The sequence below is a fragment of the Gobio gobio genome (assembly GCF_949357685.1).
Source record: "Gobio gobio genome assembly, chromosome: 3".
NCBI classification, from domain to species: Eukaryota; Metazoa; Chordata; class Actinopteri; order Cypriniformes; family Gobionidae; genus Gobio; species Gobio gobio.
In genome coordinates, this window is record NC_137099.1 from 5,570,559 (window position 1) to 5,588,058 (window position 17,500).

At 38.3% G+C, this 17,500-nt stretch overlaps 1 protein-coding gene across 1 annotated transcript in view; it reads left to right on the forward strand.

Moving 5' to 3' along the window:
* farp1 (FERM, RhoGEF (ARHGEF) and pleckstrin domain protein 1 (chondrocyte-derived)) overlaps nucleotides 1–17,500 on the forward strand; it is a 134,768-nt gene that overhangs the window by 66,347 nt on the left and 50,921 nt on the right. The window contains exon 3 of the mRNA XM_079811946.1: nucleotides 17,336–17,440. Within this exon, the coding sequence (XP_079668072.1) occupies nucleotides 17,336–17,440 (105 nt within the window). The remainder of the gene's footprint in view (nucleotides 1–17,335; nucleotides 17,441–17,500) is intronic.

The following is a 17,500-nucleotide window of genomic DNA, read 5'->3' on the forward strand; positions in this document are numbered from 1 at the left end:
AGTTCCAGGCTTGTTTTTCCCAAAACTCCCTCTTTCAGTAGTTTCCTCATGTCTGGCATCACTGATCACAAGATTGAGGGTTTTCTCCTCTGGTGAGCGAGCAGCAGTTGTCAGATCTTGTGCATCCCGTTAGCTGTGAGCGATGGTGAAATAAAAGAGCCCCGCAGGAGAAAAGCTCTTTCAGCGGCGGATGAATGGATCATTGTTGTGGCATCTCTGCGAGCTCAGCCGGTGCTGTATGTGCCTGCTGATCCCATCTGTAGAAAGGGCTTCAGTGAGGGCCGGATTGTCCTTCCTCCACAGGGCAGCACTTGAAGAGGTGGCAGATATTTGGGTGATATCTGAAAGCTGATGAATGCAACTCATGACGGACGTCACACTGCCTGTCCTTTTCATTTTACAGGCATACTTTTTCTTTGCATATTTCATATTTCATATTTGCATAGGGACTGATAGGTGGATTTCACTTTGTTTCGTCCAATTAATATTAGATATTTAACTCTTTCCCTGCCATTGACGGAATATTCTGGCTGTCCGTGTTTTCAGTGTTATACGGTACTTTCTGAAAGAGTTCCACATTAAAGGAACACTCCACTTTTTAAAAAAATAGGCTAATTTTACAAGTCCCCTAGAGTTAAATAGTTGAGTTTTACCGTTTTTGAATCCATTCAGCCGATCTTTGTATCTTTTAGCATAGCTTAGCATACATCATTGATTCTGATCAGTCCATTAGCATCTCATTCAAAAAATGACCAAAGACACTTTCAATATTTTTCCTATTTAAAACTTGACTCTTCTACAGTTACATCGTGTGCTAAGACCAACTGAAAATGAAAAGTTGCGTTTTTCTACACCTATATGGCTAGGAACTACTTTCTCATCCTACGTAATAGTCGCGGATCTTCACGGCCGTACCATGGCTGCAGCGGCGCAATGATTTTACAGCGCCTGAAAGTAGCCCAGCTAGGTAACTTTCAATGTGACCGTCACTAAGTTTGTGTAGTTGCAGAGAAAGTTTCAGGCTTGCAGCCGACAAATTGTGTTATGGATTTACCTGTGTGATTAGCCATGGTTCTGTGTGTTGTAAAGGGCTGAGATAGTAAGTCGAAGGTGTAACAACCACCATGTTTCACAGAATACCAACGAATCATTGCGCCGCTGCAGCCATGGTACGGCCGCGAAGATCCGCGACTATTACGCAGGAATGAGAAAGTAGTTCCTAGCCATCAGTGATGCCAGTAACGCGTTACTTAGTAACGCGTTACTCTAATTTGACCACTTTTTCCAGTAACGAGTAATCTAACGCGTTACTATTTCCAAACCAGTAATCAGATTAAAGTAACTTATCCAAGTAACTGTGAGTTACTTTTTTTTTGTCATTTTCCTTAGTAAAAATATATATTTTTGCTTGTTTAGTCTCAGCAGGGTTTTCCTGCATAGAGAATTACGAGGCGGCCGCTCCGTCTGTCGACAAAACTCAAGACAGGCAGTCACTTGTTCAGATTAGGCATGTCGTGATAATTAAATAATCATCAGAAATATATAATGTCACATTATCCTTCAGCAATCATTATTAGTATATTATTATTTGCTAGTAGCCTACAAAGTCATCTAAAGCCATTCCATAGCTGAATGTCTTTCCTCCGCTGCTGTCATTCTCCGTTCAGCAAAACTGCGCGTCGTTCGGTTCCAGTCAGCAGCACGGTAAAGCTCACTCCATATGATATATTCCCGTTATAATACTTTATATGTTGATAAAATAATTTATCTTCCTGGAGTTTATCTTGCGGTTTCTGAAAGATGTTGTGCTCGCTACCCAGGTGACAACACAAGGACTATTAATTAGCATCACACGCACAATAACCAGAATTAAAAACTGTGAAGAAACAAATAATCAGTGAATGTTTGGACCGATAGGCTACATAGTAGACTAGGATATGTGGGCTCGACGCTCATCTTCTCTTTATGCCGTGAACTCTTCAATGTGCACTCGCGCTGCACTGCGCACACTGACTCCATGTTGCTTTAAGCGCATCATTCTGCACCCGGGATGCGCATAAGCGCTTTGTTGCCGCTCTGTTTTGAAGCGTTTCATATATTTTGATAGTTTTGTGCACTTAAAGATTATTAAAAAATATATTGTTCTCACGGATCGATCATATATTTGTTGTCCCTTTACAGAGCTGCACATTACGTTTACAATAAAATATAAATCTTGTAATTTTATATTATTTGTGTAGGCCCATATAATTATTTACATTCATATATAAATATAAATTAAAAATTAAATATAAATTGTTTTTCATAAATGTATTTAATAAAAACAAAGTAATTTGTACCTTTTCATTAACATGTTTAGGGTTTTATGTTTAGTGTTTTATGTTTAGTGTAGTGTAACATGTTTTATGTTTAGTGTTGGCAAAAACGGTTGTCATTTTTATGTTGAGGCTGCAGAGGTGTTGTCGGCAACTGATGAATGTAACTAATAAAGTAACTTGTAATCTAACTTAGTTACTTTTAAAATCAAGTAATCTGTAAAGTAACTTATTTACTTTTAAAATCAAGTAATCTGTAAAGTAACTAAGTTACTTTTTCAAAGTAACTGTGGCAACACTGCTAGCCATATAGGTGTAGAAAATCGCAACTTTTCATTTTCAGTTGGTCTTAGCACACGATGTAACTGTAGAAGAGTCAAGTTTTAAATAGGAAAAATATTGAAAGTGTCTTTGGTCATTTTTTGAATGAGATGCTAATGGACTGATCAGAATCAATGATGTATGCTAAGCTATGCTAAAAGTGCTGCCGCCAGATACAAAGATCGGCTCAATGAATTCAAAAACGGTAAAACTCAACTATTTAACTCTAGGGGACTTGTAAAATGAGCCTATTTTCAAAAAAAGTGGAGTGTTCCTTTAAAACAGGCAAAAATATATAAGCATTGCTTATGCACATTGTAGTCTTTGATAAAAACACATTTTTCTTAGCTTTTTGTTCCAAATGTTCTTAATTTATGTTTAAATATTATAATGTTGTTTTTTATGTCTATGTTGTCAATCTGTCAATCTTTGTCGATTATGAAAAGTGAACAGCATGAGTGAGAAAGGACACATCAGAAGATGAATGGAGTTGATCAGACATGATTGTGAACACTTCATTAAGTTTTGTTTCGTATAAATTGTATCTTAATTTTAATCAATGTTTCATCAGCCAATCGGGGCATTCTGGGTTGAGCGAGCGGAGCTTAATTGGTCAGTATTATTAAATTGCAGACAAAGATTTTGAATAGCTAGGTTGGTGTGGTAGAGGGAACATCATATTCTTTCATAGGGCCCAAAATTGCTAGCGGCGCCCCTGGATACACCATGCTTTAAGTATTTAACGCATATCCATCCACATAAAAGCTAATTCATTGATCAGTTTAAGTGTAGTGAATACGTCTTATTTATTGAATAATTTGAAGATTCGGCATGTGGTTTGCTACTCTTGACCTTTGTATTTGTTGACCTCTCGTTATCGGATGGACTTCAAATGCAGTGAATTATGAAGCTCCTTCATTGTTTTGCCTGTCTTTGAAATGATTAACACAATCCAGAATTAAAAGCGATCAATCCTCCTGTCTCTAACCGTGATATTTCCACGAGTGAATGAATCTGCCAGTTCTCATGGTGAATCTGGATCCATTGTCAGGCTGTTGCTGTAGTCGGATCTTTCCTGCTCGAGCTGAGCTGAATTTCAATGAGAGCGTGTCTGACTCCCGCTGACTGGAATTCTGTGCTGCCAAGATTAATGGCTGGATTACATTTTATGTTCATTTGGAGCCTTATTTTGTTTCTTGAGGAAGACGTCATTTACATTTTCTGCGAGTTTCCCCTGTGCGTTTTTCTTTGTTGGACTGCCGGTGCACATTTACTTTTAATACCTTTTACATTTACCTTTTTCAAAAATGTGAAAGACTTACCTTTCTCCTAAACAGGGTGTAAACAGACTCTTTTTTGCGTTTTATACTTTGTGTTTATGCTTGGCATTGCATTATGGGTAATAATGTTTAAAATAGTAGGCAGAATTTATCGAATGTTCACCAAAACACTACAAAATGGCCAAAATAGTGCATTGTGTAGTAAATAAGAATCGATTTTGGGGCAGTCCTGAGAAGTATTTCTGGTTTGTGCGTCTTTGTAAAATGCATCCAAATGTTTTGTACTATAAATATCCGATTTTTTAGATGTGTTTTGGATGGAGTAATGAGCAGCTGTTGAAATGAAGGGGAATTTCCTGTGGATGCATCGAGCGTTACTCTGATAACGTCTTGAGTTTTAATTGCGTTGCAGCAGGAGAATAGTGAGGCTCTGAATGCAGCGCTGGACTGTGGGATAGAAACATCTGGATCCAATGAAAGAAACACGTGGAAGCCCAGAAAGGGAGGGACGCAGCTACTGTACCGCATCCACTGGGGCCTGTTGAGCCTCTCTCTGAAAAGATGATACAGTACTTTTTTTTTATTGTAGTTTCCCATAGTGCCTTTATTTTCCTCTTTGTCCTCGGCTTGCACACTGGACTGGAGTCAGTGCTGTATTCAGTGAGCGGTGTTTGCCAACTCGGGCATCACTGTAAGTATTGCTCATATACCCCTTTTTTTACAAGATTCAGGTGTCCCCAGAATGTCTGTGAAGTTTCAGCTCAAAATACTCCACAGATCATGTTTTAAAAGCCCATATTTGAGTGGAAGGAAAAACATGCTGTTTTTGTGTGTATATCTTTAAATGCAAATGAGCTGTTGCTCCCCGTCCCCTTTCCAGAAGAGGGCGGGGCCTTTACAGCTTGTGCCTCGGATACTCCAGTGAGTGTGTATTTTTACCATTATAGGCTGGTTGTGTACACACACACACTGTCGACACACATTTACGTTCTAACACTTCAATTTTGCAAATTTTGCATAATAGCCTGACGTCGTCATACTCAATTCTAGTCAGAATATGAGTCTGGTACCGCTCCATTGAGCTTTGATTATGGGGCGTGTTTCAACCAAATCAGGAAAGACCTCAATTGGATAGACCTACAACCAATCAGAGCAACCGAGCGACTCATAACGTTAGTTGTCAAATGTCAACAGAACTCAACTGCACACACATTGTTGTCAAGTTCGCGGTTTTCCCGCGGGCTGTTTTTCCATGTCCGCGGGTTGAAGCGACCCCGATTATGTGATATTTAGACCCAGGAAAGCAAATTTTAGCAGGCAACCCTGCCAAAAAACACATATTTTACCCCCCAAACGCCATTCCCCCGGAGAGCTATTGGCTTGTTTTGGGCTAGTTTTGAGTAGCAATTGGGCGGGTTTTGTTGTGAAAACTTGGCAACCCTGTCTGCACGCACGCTGAAAGAAGTAGAATCTTTACGATCTTGCCGGTGTTGTAAAAAATAATTTAAGGATACACGGAGTACTTACCAACACCATCATCATTTTTGAGAGAAATAGTAAAGGTGAATGCATATATGAACAAGTTCTCCGTTTAGGATTAGAACGAATTCAACCTAAGCGCTCTTTGGTGACGGGGATGCTGTCCATTATCGTATAAAGCCCGCCCTGACAATTTCATTGGTCCGAACAGCTTCTGTTCAGACACAATTACTCCTCTACGGATCAAGTCCAGACCGAACTGCCGACCTCAAATGTTGTGGGCGGGGCTAAGTTCGGCTGGCATCCAGGCTACCCCTTTAAGGCTACGTTCTCACTGTGAGCCTTAGTGCTCAATTCTGATTTATTGATCAGATTTTTTTGTATAGCTGTTCAAATGTGGTTTTAAATGTGGTTAAAATCAGATTCCAGTGTGAACAGACTATGGTCCTGAGTGGCACAAATCAGATTCCATGTGGTTTGTGCCGTTCACACTGTCATGACAAAAACAGATCTGAGTCACATATGAGCAAAAAAAAATCAGATTTTGTCCATATTTACCTGCAGTCTGAACGTAGCCTCAGTGTTCGTGATCGGCACCAAGGTTTTCCTTCTGCTTTAGTGATCTTGTTGTGAACTTTACCGTCTAGAAGCATACTTTTGCTAACCACAAACAAATGTCTCACGTTGCAGGCATGTCTGGGTTTATTTATGGCTGGCTGCTATTTCCCACATTTACAATAGAGAGGAATTAGGACGCATCCGGACTGGTAGGGTGTGAGGTGCAGCTGTCTGGCTCTAAATTAATATTTGTCACCTACGATACATTGCGATTGCGACATTATATCACAGAATGTCTCTTCAGCTTTAAGCACAGAGATGTTGGCGTTTAAATTCGGCATGAAGTGAGATTCACAACCTATTTTGCTTCAGTAATGTACAGCCATGCACAGTATATAGTAGGGATGCACCAATATGACAATTTTGTCTGATACAGATGATTCTTTATAGGCTATCTGAAAGCCGATAACCGATATATTGGCTGATAAATCTAAATCCAAATTTTATATAATTTTGTGATCCTTTTTTCATAGGGATGCACCAATATGCAATTTTTGGCTAATATGATAACCGATAATTGTTTGTATCTGAAAGCCGATGACCGATAATTTTTTATATCTGAAAGCCGATAACCGATATATTGGCCGATAAATCTAAATCCAAATTTTTATTTAATTTTTGAGAGCCTGATTACAAAAACAAAAGTCTCAGCATTAAAAGCCATGTCCCAATCACACAGTTATGATTTTATGTAGCCGATATGACAGGCTTGCACTGCCATTGTTGCACTGAACTATATTTTTCTTTTTTGAAGTGATTTCAATCATATTTCAAGCGATTCAAACCCATCATGGTGAACAGTGCTCATCTCAGCTGAAGTAAATATTACATTATTTATCGGATTTAATATATCAGCCACATTTTCTTATTGGGCCGATAACGCTAATATTAAAAATGAACATATATCGACTGAAGGTGGCCGATATATATCGTGCACACCCTATATATAGCATAATGGTTATTGGCTGATTTATTTATGTGCTTATAGCTGTCAACACTCGTAAATGTTTTAATTAATAATTTAATAACACTAATTTAATGACACTATTTAATATACTGTATATACTACTGTACATATGTTTTTTAAATAAATCTTTTGCTCTGCAATGATGCATTTATTTGATCAAAAATATAGTAAAAATGGTAATATTGTAGTGTTTCCCACAGGATTTTGGTACAACTGTGGTAGGCATGTCCCCCTGTAAGAAAATGTTGTGTATTTTAATGTTAATTCATGAATCTGGTGCTCTTTGAGAGTTCAAAATGAAGAGCTCCAACCCATATTCAGTGTGTAAAATGAACTCAGAAAAGCTATGCATTGACTTGTACCTGAACTCAACCCTCTCATAGTGATATCTCAGTCTACATTACACTACATAATAATAATAATAATAATAATAATAATAATAATAGTAGTAGTTATAATATTAATCCTATGACAGTAATAGCCATATATTATAAAACAAATGCACTGAAAATATATATATTTTTTGTAATTTCTTGAAAGAGATAAACACATGAGCTTTTATTTTGGCGGGAAACTACTAAAACGAAGCGTGCACTTCTCTTTAAGCAGCGCAAACAGAGTCTTTTGCAATTTGAAGGACACAAAGCCTGATCGAGCTTTTATATTTTTAGTTTGTTTGACAGCAATAGTTCAAAACAACGACATTAAAGAGCTTTTATGTTATTATGAGAAGGTTAAATATATTTTCGGGCCGCCACAGTTGATGAATGGGAAGCACTGAAATCTTTTTGTGGTGGTCAATGTTGATATTGTGGCCACAAATAAATCATTGTATGGGAAACACTGTATTGTGAAATATTATTATGATTTAATAGAACAATTTTCTATGTGAATATATAGTAAAGTGTAATTTATATCCTGTGATCAAAGCTGAATTTATCATCATTACGCCAGTCTTCAGTGTCACATGATCCTTCACAAATCATTTGATGCTTAATGAACATTTCTGATTATTATCAATGTTGAAAACAGTTGTGCTGCTTCATGTTATTGTGTAAAAAATGATAATTTTTGTGCTAAAAAAAAGTTCATATTATTCAATATACCCAGGGCTCCAGAGTGCGACTAAATGGTCGCATTTTGCGACTAAAATTTGAGAGTGTGCGACTGAATTTTACATCCAGTCGCACATGTGCGAACAGTAAATTTGCCAGCTGTCGGTACTGGAGAAATTAAGAAAATACACTTACTAATTATAATTGATAGACGTTATGTCTGGCAAATTCTATCTTTGCCTGCCGTTTCTATATGAGATAATATTAAACCATTTGTCCATGATGCATTTTTGCCATTCGCAATGCAGAAGAGAGAAAGCGGGCGAGCTCTCTCACGTGGAGCTACAGCGAACACAACACCACAGTCAGCTTTAATGAGTGACGAGAACTAAACAAAAGTTTAGTCTGCTTAAACTTTAGGGTTGTGCTGTGATATTAATCTAATTTTATTTTCGATTTTGGCTTCCAAGAATTATAAAAAGATGGTATGAGATAAAAACTATTCCTATAGCCGTGTTCCGTCGAGCTCATTCTTCCCTTCACAGCCTTGCGCTGTCATTTCTCCTTAAACCTAAACTAAACGTCAGATTCAGTGATTGTTGTAAACTGCAGTCTCTACTGTTGCTAAACTGCGGGATGTGTTTGATAATAAAGAGCTATTAAATGCACAATAATCCGCGCAAGAGACGCTGTTTCCAACTTCAAGGCGGCTTATGTGTGTGTGCTGCGAAATGGACCGACTTGCACTTTATATTTTAGGCTTCGTGTGTGCGTCTAAACCATCAAATAAACAACAAATAGCCGGTGTCAAAATGACCGGATTGGAGAGTAGTTATTTTAACAGTTTATATCTTAAATGGGCGTAAATAGTTTGGAGAAATAGGAGAATATGATATTATTAGTTCTACATTCGATCGGTCTTAAAGGGGCAGCGTCTAATAAACCTGCTGACGATTGAGCCATTCATTCGAATCAAACAAGAGGCAAAGAGAAAATATTCGTATCTCTTGAGTTAATAACTTTAGCTTTTATAAGCATTAATCTATCAATTTATACAGTGAAAACTATGCAGTGTTATTTTACATTTCATTACTTTATTAGATTTCTTTGTAGGTTTGTTCTTTACTGTAATATTAATGTTAGCAGACCTTCCAAATGCCTGCACACTGGTCCATTTACAAATAGATGTTTTATATTTTTGTTCAAACTTTGCGGTTTCTTTTGCTATAGATATTTTATTTTTCAGATTATAAAGCCATGTTAATTATGTTCTTAATTATGTTTTTTTTATTTTTATAAAAAAAATAAAAATAAAGTATAATAAAAAGAACCGGTAAGAATACTGTTAAAGTACCGGATCGATAAGCAGTATGGGTAAGAGTAATAATACCATTAAAACCTTAACGATACCGATCCCTATTAGTAATACAGTGGAAATTAGTAGATTTGGTTAGCATGTTGATTTACGGTGTGCGCCCCTAAAATTTCGGGTTGTGCCCCTAAAATTTTCAGTTGGGGGCCACTGTGCTCCTAGTGAAAAAAGTTAGTCTGGAGCCCTGATACCTAAATGAAAAAGTCATTTTAGAGATGCAGCATTGAATTACTTTATAAAGGAAGATTCTGAAGATCCCTTTTTCCCTTAAGATTAATATCATAATCTTTCAGAAGACCGGAAACGTATTAAAAATCAAAAGTCGTTTCATGTTGACGGCAAGTGTTTCCTGAGTTTGTGTTGAAAGTCACTGGATGTTTCAGCTGTTTATCCGCCCAAGCCCTTATCTGAGCTTGTGTTTCAAAGCAAACATCATGCCGGGCGGAGATCTCTCGGCTCGCATGACATCAGCTGTTTACACTGGGGGTCAGATTCCCACCGACCCCTGCGTGACCTGGTCCGCTCGCCTTAGCCTCCAGCTGCAGTGAGAGCGCTCCGCTCCCGTGTGGTCGGTGGGCCGGCCGGTGTTGGCAGCAGGCGGCGGGTGTGCGATTTGGCAGCTCTCCCGGTTCCCCCCGCGGCTCCAGGGCCCTTCTGCTCGTACCGCGTGGAAACAGCTGGTGCCCGTGGGTTTGCAGACGCCGCGCCGCTGCTACAGGAAGAGCAAAACAAGATGCTCTTGCGAAATTATCCTCAGCCAACCTCTTAGAGGTTCCGTCTAGCATATTTGCTTGTGTTGCAACTTTGCAACCATCCGCACTTAAATCTGTTTTTATTTGATGTGCCTTTTTTTGGTAACACTTCATTTTACTAACCTTAAACCAAACCCTAAGCGTAACTCTATATTATAATATTACTCACTACTACTTATTATAGTACAATGTAACTGCGTCACCTTACAATAAAGTGTAACCTATTTTTATTTCATCAATGGAAATTAAATAGAATTTATAAACAAAGTCTTTTGGTCAATTTAACGCATCCTTGCTTAATACAATTAAGTATTAATTTCTTAAAAATAATCGGTAGTGCAATATTTAGAAAACCTTAAAGAATATACTTTTTTCATACTTAACATTAGGGTGAAATGTTGTGGATGGCTAATTCAGTTGATTTTTTAGTGTTTATTTTGTGAAAATATCCTCAGCGAACCTCTCTGATGTTTCTTTTGCTTATATTGCAACTTTGGAGATTTGCACATTTATATCTTTTTATTTGAAAGGATTAGTTCACCTCAAAATGAACATTTCCTGATAATTTATTCACCCCAATGCCATCCAAGATGTCCACGTCTTTCTTTCTTCTGTGGAAAAAAAAAGTGTTTTGAGGAAAACATTTCAGGATTTTTCTCCACACAATGGACTTCAGTTGCAACCAAAATGTTGAACGTCCACATCAATGCAGTCTCAAAGGGCTTTGCAGTTCTTCAAATGGTACAGCACGATCTCAGCTGAGGAATAGGGTCTTAAAGGGTTAGTTCACCCAAAAATGAAAATTCTGTCATTAATTTCTTACCCTCATGTTGTTCGACACCCGTCAGACCTCCGTTCATCTTCAGAACAGAAATGAAGATATTTTAGTGTAAATCTGATGGCTCTGAAAGGCCTCCATTGGCACAATGGCACTTTACACTCTCAAGACCCTTAAAAGGTACTAAAGACGTTGTGACAAAGTCCATCTCACTACAGTGGTTCTACAATAACTTTATGGAGTGACGAGAATAGTTTTTGTGCGCAAAAAACCCCTAAATAACGACTTGTATAGTGATGACGATTTCAAAACACTGCATCATGAAGCTTCGAAGCGTTATGAATCAGTGAGTCGATTCATGATTCGGATCGCGTGTCAAACCGCCAAACTGCTGAAATTTTGGCGATTCAAACTGCTGAATCGACTCACTGATTCATAACGCTTCGAAGCTTCATGATGCCGTGTTTTGAAATCGTCATCACTATATAAGTCGTTATTTAGGGTTTTTTTGCGCACAAAAACTATTCTCGTCACTCCATAAAGTTATTGTAGAACCACTGTAGTGAGATGGACTTTGTAACGACGTCTTTAGTACCTTTTAAGGGTCTTGAGAGTGAACTGTGCATTGAGCCAATGGAGGCCTTTCAGAGCCATCAGATTTCAACTAAAATATCTTCATTTCTGTTCTGAAGATGAACGGAGGTCTGACGGGTGTCGAACGACATGAGGGTAAGTAATTAATGACAATTTTCATTTTTGGGTGAACTAACCCTTTAAATCTAGTCAAACGATCAGCCATTTTCACACACACTTTTTTTAAATGTATATACTTTTTAACCACAATTGATCGTCTTTTGCTGGTCTGCAATGAGCCAGGCATTACGTAACGTACGTTGAAAAGGTCACGCCGAAAGTGGGCAGAAGTACAGCCCAATTGTTTACAAAGTGAATGTTCGAAGACTAATACAAACGCTTTTTTAACAAAACAGGTAAAACAATGATAAATTAAATGGCAAGGCAAGGCAAGTTTATTTGTATAGCACATTTCATACACAGTGGCAATTCAAAGTGCTTTACACAGAAATTAAGTTAAAATAGTTATAAGTGAATAAAATAAAAATATATATAGTATAATAGTTATAATAGAAATTAAAAGGAAATAAAAATAAAGATGAAATAATAAATATGTCATTCTACATACAATAAAACTTGATTCGGTACTTCCGCTACGTTCGGTGTGACCTTTTCAACGGACGTTACATAATGCCTGGCTTATTGCAGACCAGCAAAAGATGATCAATTGTGGTTAAAAAGTATATACATTTAAATTTTTTTGTGTGAAAATGGCCGATCGTTTGGCTAGATAAGACCCTATTCCTCAGCTGGGATCACTCAGTACCCTTTGAGACTGCATTGATGTGGACATTCAACATATTGGTTGCAACTGAAGTCCATTGTGTGGAGAAAAATCCTGAAATGTTTTCCTCAAAACACTTAATTTCTTTTCCACTAAAGAAAGAAAGACATGGACATCTTGGATGGCATGGGGTGAGTAAATTATCAGGAAATTTTCATTTTGAGGTGAACTAATCCTTTAAGGGCATTTGTTAAACTACCATTTAGTCTTTTTTTTATTTTATGAATGGAAAGTTCAAAAGATGTGATTTTGCAAGTCTTTTGTTCAATTTAATGCGTCCTTTCTGAATATAAGTATCGATTTCATTTTTTACTGGTACTGAAAGTTAGTATAATTTTTTTAAACATTAGGGTATAATGTTGTGATGCCAAAATTCACTTTAAGCAATTGGCTTTAAAATAGAAAAATATGTTTATAGTGTTTTATTTTATGTCAATATCCTCTGTGAACCTCTCAGATGTTTCGTCTGAGATTACACATTTTATTTTATGGGATTTTTTAACTGCTATTTAGCATTATATATAGTTATTGCCCTGAAACAGATTCAGAGTCAAAAAGTTTGAACGTTTATGGCAACATACAGTATTAATGCTGCCTTCATTAATATGATCATTCTGACATGCTTTGCTCTATTTTCGACCTCTATGATCATCTGTTATCATAGCATGCAGTAAATATGCCATCTAAACACCCTTTCATGTGGTCCTGAGAGAGCGTTATTCACAGGGAGTGGTTTGCCTGGCGTTACTGTAAACATGCACACAGCTCCGCTCTGCTTGAAGAAGCGAGGAACGCAGATATATCGGCTCATTTATCTCCCCTAATGGAAATTCTCCATATATTAAATGAACGCCTGGTTCCCAAACGCTAACCTCAGCTCGCCCTCCGTGTGCCATGTTTAAAATGTGTGTTTCTGGACGTGAGCCGGCAGATGCTGGACGCTTTGCTTGGCTGGACGTCAGGTGATGAAATCCAGAGAAGTTTTGAAGAGCTGTGTGGAGGGCAGCGGCGTGCTTGCTCCGGTTCGGTGAGGTTAACCTCTTCCTGCGTCACATTCACTGTAGAAGAGTCAGACCTACAGCAGTTCTGCACATCTGAAAGGCTTTGTATTCCTTGAAAAGAAGGAAATGCCTGAGCTTTTGACTTTTAAATATGAAAAGGTGCGTTTATTATAGTGATTTACCTAAATTCATTATTTATTAAAACTCTGAAACCGAAATTTTTGATTTAATCAGCTGAAAACTGAAAGTTTAATTAAATCACATAAAAAAAATCAACACTAAAATAAAAACTGAGTCACATATAAATATTTAATTTGCACATAAGGCAACTTTTCATTGATTCTGTGTTGAAATATAGCTCATTATGATGGCTGTATGGATGCATTTAATAATGAAGACATAACAGGCTAAATAAAAATATAATGAATATGTAATAAAGTGGATATATTTGTCAAAGTGCTCCTCTCTAGAGTTATATTTCTAGCTAAATAAACTAACAAAATATGGCCATTTAATGGCTGTTCTGAGGTGTAAGTTATGCTGCATTGTTTACAGTCTTATTTATTAACATCCTTTCATATCAAAAGTAAACATGCACAAAGCCTATTGTGATTTATGGCATGGGAGGTGTGCTACAAATGATGTTTAGTTTTGTTCATGCATCAACTTAAAGGATAAGTTGAAAAATGAAAATTTCCTGATATTTTACTCACCCCCATCTCATCCAAGATGTTCATGTCTTTCTTTCTTCAGTCGAAAAGATATTACGTTTTTCGGAAGAAAACATTCCAGGATTTTTCATCATATAATAGTTTTCAATTGCAACCAAAATGCTGAAGGTCCATCGTGGGGGCGATCTCAGTGAATACGCATCATATATCCGCATGATTCATGGGATCAGAGATCATCGCCCCCAGTGGTGAACCATTGAAATTTCGAAACATTTAAAACCGTTATGATGTAACAAAGCCTCGTTTACTGAAATCACGTGACTTTGGCTGTTTGATCCCCGCCCCGAACCAAAGATTCGTAAAGGATTCGAAGCTTCATGAAGCAGTGGTTTGAAAGCGGCCATCACTAATATTTACATGGTGTCGTTTATCTGCATTGTTGCATGAAACAGACACTGACATAATCATACAGTGTAACGCATACAAGACTTTGCAATGAATGAGTGAAAACACAGGGCGTTCACACCATACGTGACTTGCGCGAATAAATCGCGATATTTGCGCGTAGTTGGACGCTTTAACATTTTGAGTTTACTCGCTTCATTCGCACGTGACGTTCATTTCACAACAGACGCAAATTTGCATCATGGGAGGGGCTTCTGTCAGCCGGCTCGTCTCGTTGCAAAATGGCTGACATGGATTGTTTTAAAATACGGCGAATAAGCTCAATTTGCCGGCTTTAGCTAGCTTGTAGTCTCAGTGAATTCAGAGTGAATGGGACACTTTTTCCAAGTCATCTCAATGGCAAAAAGTGTCCCAATCACCGTGAAATCACCCTATGTAGAGCTCAAATTGAGTAAAGAGCGTTTTTTTTTTTACAATTTACCAGACTGTCCAACCTCCTCTCTCACTTTCTTCCTAGCAAGATCCTTTTTATTCCTGTTTCTATAAAGTATGAAGATGTATCGTACAGCTCCGGGTATCCACATATGATTTTGTCCTCATTGTTGTCACTACTAGAGCAAGCTCCTGATTGGTTAACGCGGTGCTAATATCCGCCAACGTTCAGATTTTTCAACTAAAGTTGGCGCTGTCATTCGGGCTGAATGTCTGTTCACGTGTTTGCATTGACAACATGTAAATCACTCGGGCAAAACGCTTCATTTACGTCTGGTGTGAACGCACCATTAAACAGACAGCATTAACAAGATAATGAGACACAGGTGTAAGGAATCAAAACATAAGTCCAGGCAATGGGTTATGGGAAATGCAGGAGTCGGGAGGAGTGCCCTCTGGTGGAGATAGTGGGTACAAGTTGTAGTTTATCCGCATTTTGGCACGAAACAGACACTGACAAAGTCAGTGTTGGGCACTTTACTTTAAAAAAGTAATTAGTTATAGTTACTAGTTACTTCTTACAAATAGTAACTGAGTTAGTAACTGAGTTACATCATTATAAAAGTAACTAATTACCAGGGAAAGTAATTACTGCGTTACTTTTTTTTTTTTTTCTTCAAATGTTCAAATATGTCAAATAACTTGGATGCCCCCAATATTAGATATGTTAAATGAATGAATTGGACACTAAATAGAATAAATTATTATTATAAAACATTGTACATTAATGTACACTATTGTAATGTTGCTCTGGGACAATGTAAGAGACACCTATCAAATTCAATACATTATTGTAAATATTATCAGTAGGCCTACTATAGTGTAAATATTGTGTAAATATTATCAGTACTATACTTTCCTTTAGTAGTGGAGCTCACGTTATCACCTGGGTTTTTAGCCACTAATTTTGTGGCATATGATGATGTGAGGCGCTTCAGAATGACTTGCCACCGGCGTGGAGAGACTCTTTCTTCCTGGGTATAAGTTGCACGTTACATAAACATTCTTACCTTTCACCTCAACGAGGGAAAAGTAGCGCTTATACTTCCAGTTTGCGAAAGCTACCTTTGAAGTCGTTGGACGTTGAACCTGAATGTGCATATGCGTGTGCGTCATTGGTGTGTGTGTGTGTGTGTGTGTGTGTGTGTGTGTGTGTGTGTGTGTGTGTGTGTGTGTGTGTGTGTGTGTGTGTGTGTGTGTGTGTGTGTGTGTGTGTGTGTGTGTGTGTGTGTGTGTGTGTGTGTGTGTGTGTGTGTGTGTGTGTGTGTGTGTGTGTGTGTGTGTGTGTGTGTGTGTGTGTGTGTGTGTGTGTGTGTGTGTGTGTGTGTGTGTGTGTGAACCATAGACCGTGAAAAAAAATAGGTGTGAACTCAACCTATCAACTTCAACCTTGTCTCCCACCCACCAATCATCATCAGTTATGTGTACCACCGCACCCACCCCCAACACGCATGGCTAGTGCGCGCACACACACACACACACACACACACACACACACACACACATTGCAGGTCCGACTGACAGAGAGCCTGTTTGGATGAAAAGCGCTTCAGTGAGCTCAATTATAGTAAAGCGACTAACGCCGCTTTTTCCCCCCTCAGTAACGCTAACGGCGTTGTAACGGGAGGAACAGTAATTCGTTTGATTACTCGTTACTGAAAAAATCCTGAAATAATTCCGTTAGTAACGCCGTTTATCTGTAACGCCGTTATTCCCATCACTGGACATAGTCAAAACACACCATCGGAGATGCACTAATTAAACGTCAGCATTCCAGTCAATGATTTCGGCCTTCCAAAATCAATATTTTCATTGCATCACTACAGTATTATGAATCTAAACACATCCCTAGTGTCTCCACTGTGAACCCTGTATGAAAATTAGGATTCTTTTGGTTGCAAATGAAAGCAGAAGTTTGAATGGAAATGCTGTGCACGGTTCTTTATTATGAAATGGCGCTGGCGGTCAGTGTGTTTTCATGCCTGACAGGACTGTAACGCCAGCTGTGCCGCACATGTCTGTGTTTGTGTCGTCTGGCCTAGTTTTAACAGTGAGGTCATGGGTCACCTGCAGCAGGCGTCTTGTGAAAACTGTTGTGCGATCGCCAGTGGCCAATTAGGAGAGCGTTTGTTTGCCGATGCTTGTTTGAATGACAAACTCTTGTTGCTGCTGCCTTTAGTGTTTGCAGACAGCGTTTACTGTAATTATACATTTCAGTGAAGTCTTTCATCCCTGCCCCAGTGTAAATACAAACTAAGACGGTTGATGTTGAAGTCGTTTGCTAGCTATTTTATGAGTGAAACCAGATCTTCATTTACACGATTCCACATGCTTTGTGCCCATTTACACAGGTGTTGTGTGTGCTTGATGTCTAACACGCTTCATAAGTGATTCTCTTCTCTGTTTTAACAGCAACGCGCTCCAGGGAAGGCACTGTTTGACCTGGTTTGTGCTCATCTGAACCTCATCGAGGGAGATTACTTTGGGCTGGAGTTCCTGGACCAGCGTAAAATGACCGTGAGAAACACTCATTTTTATTTCTGATGTCAATGTGTGAATTATTAGCTAACTTTATGA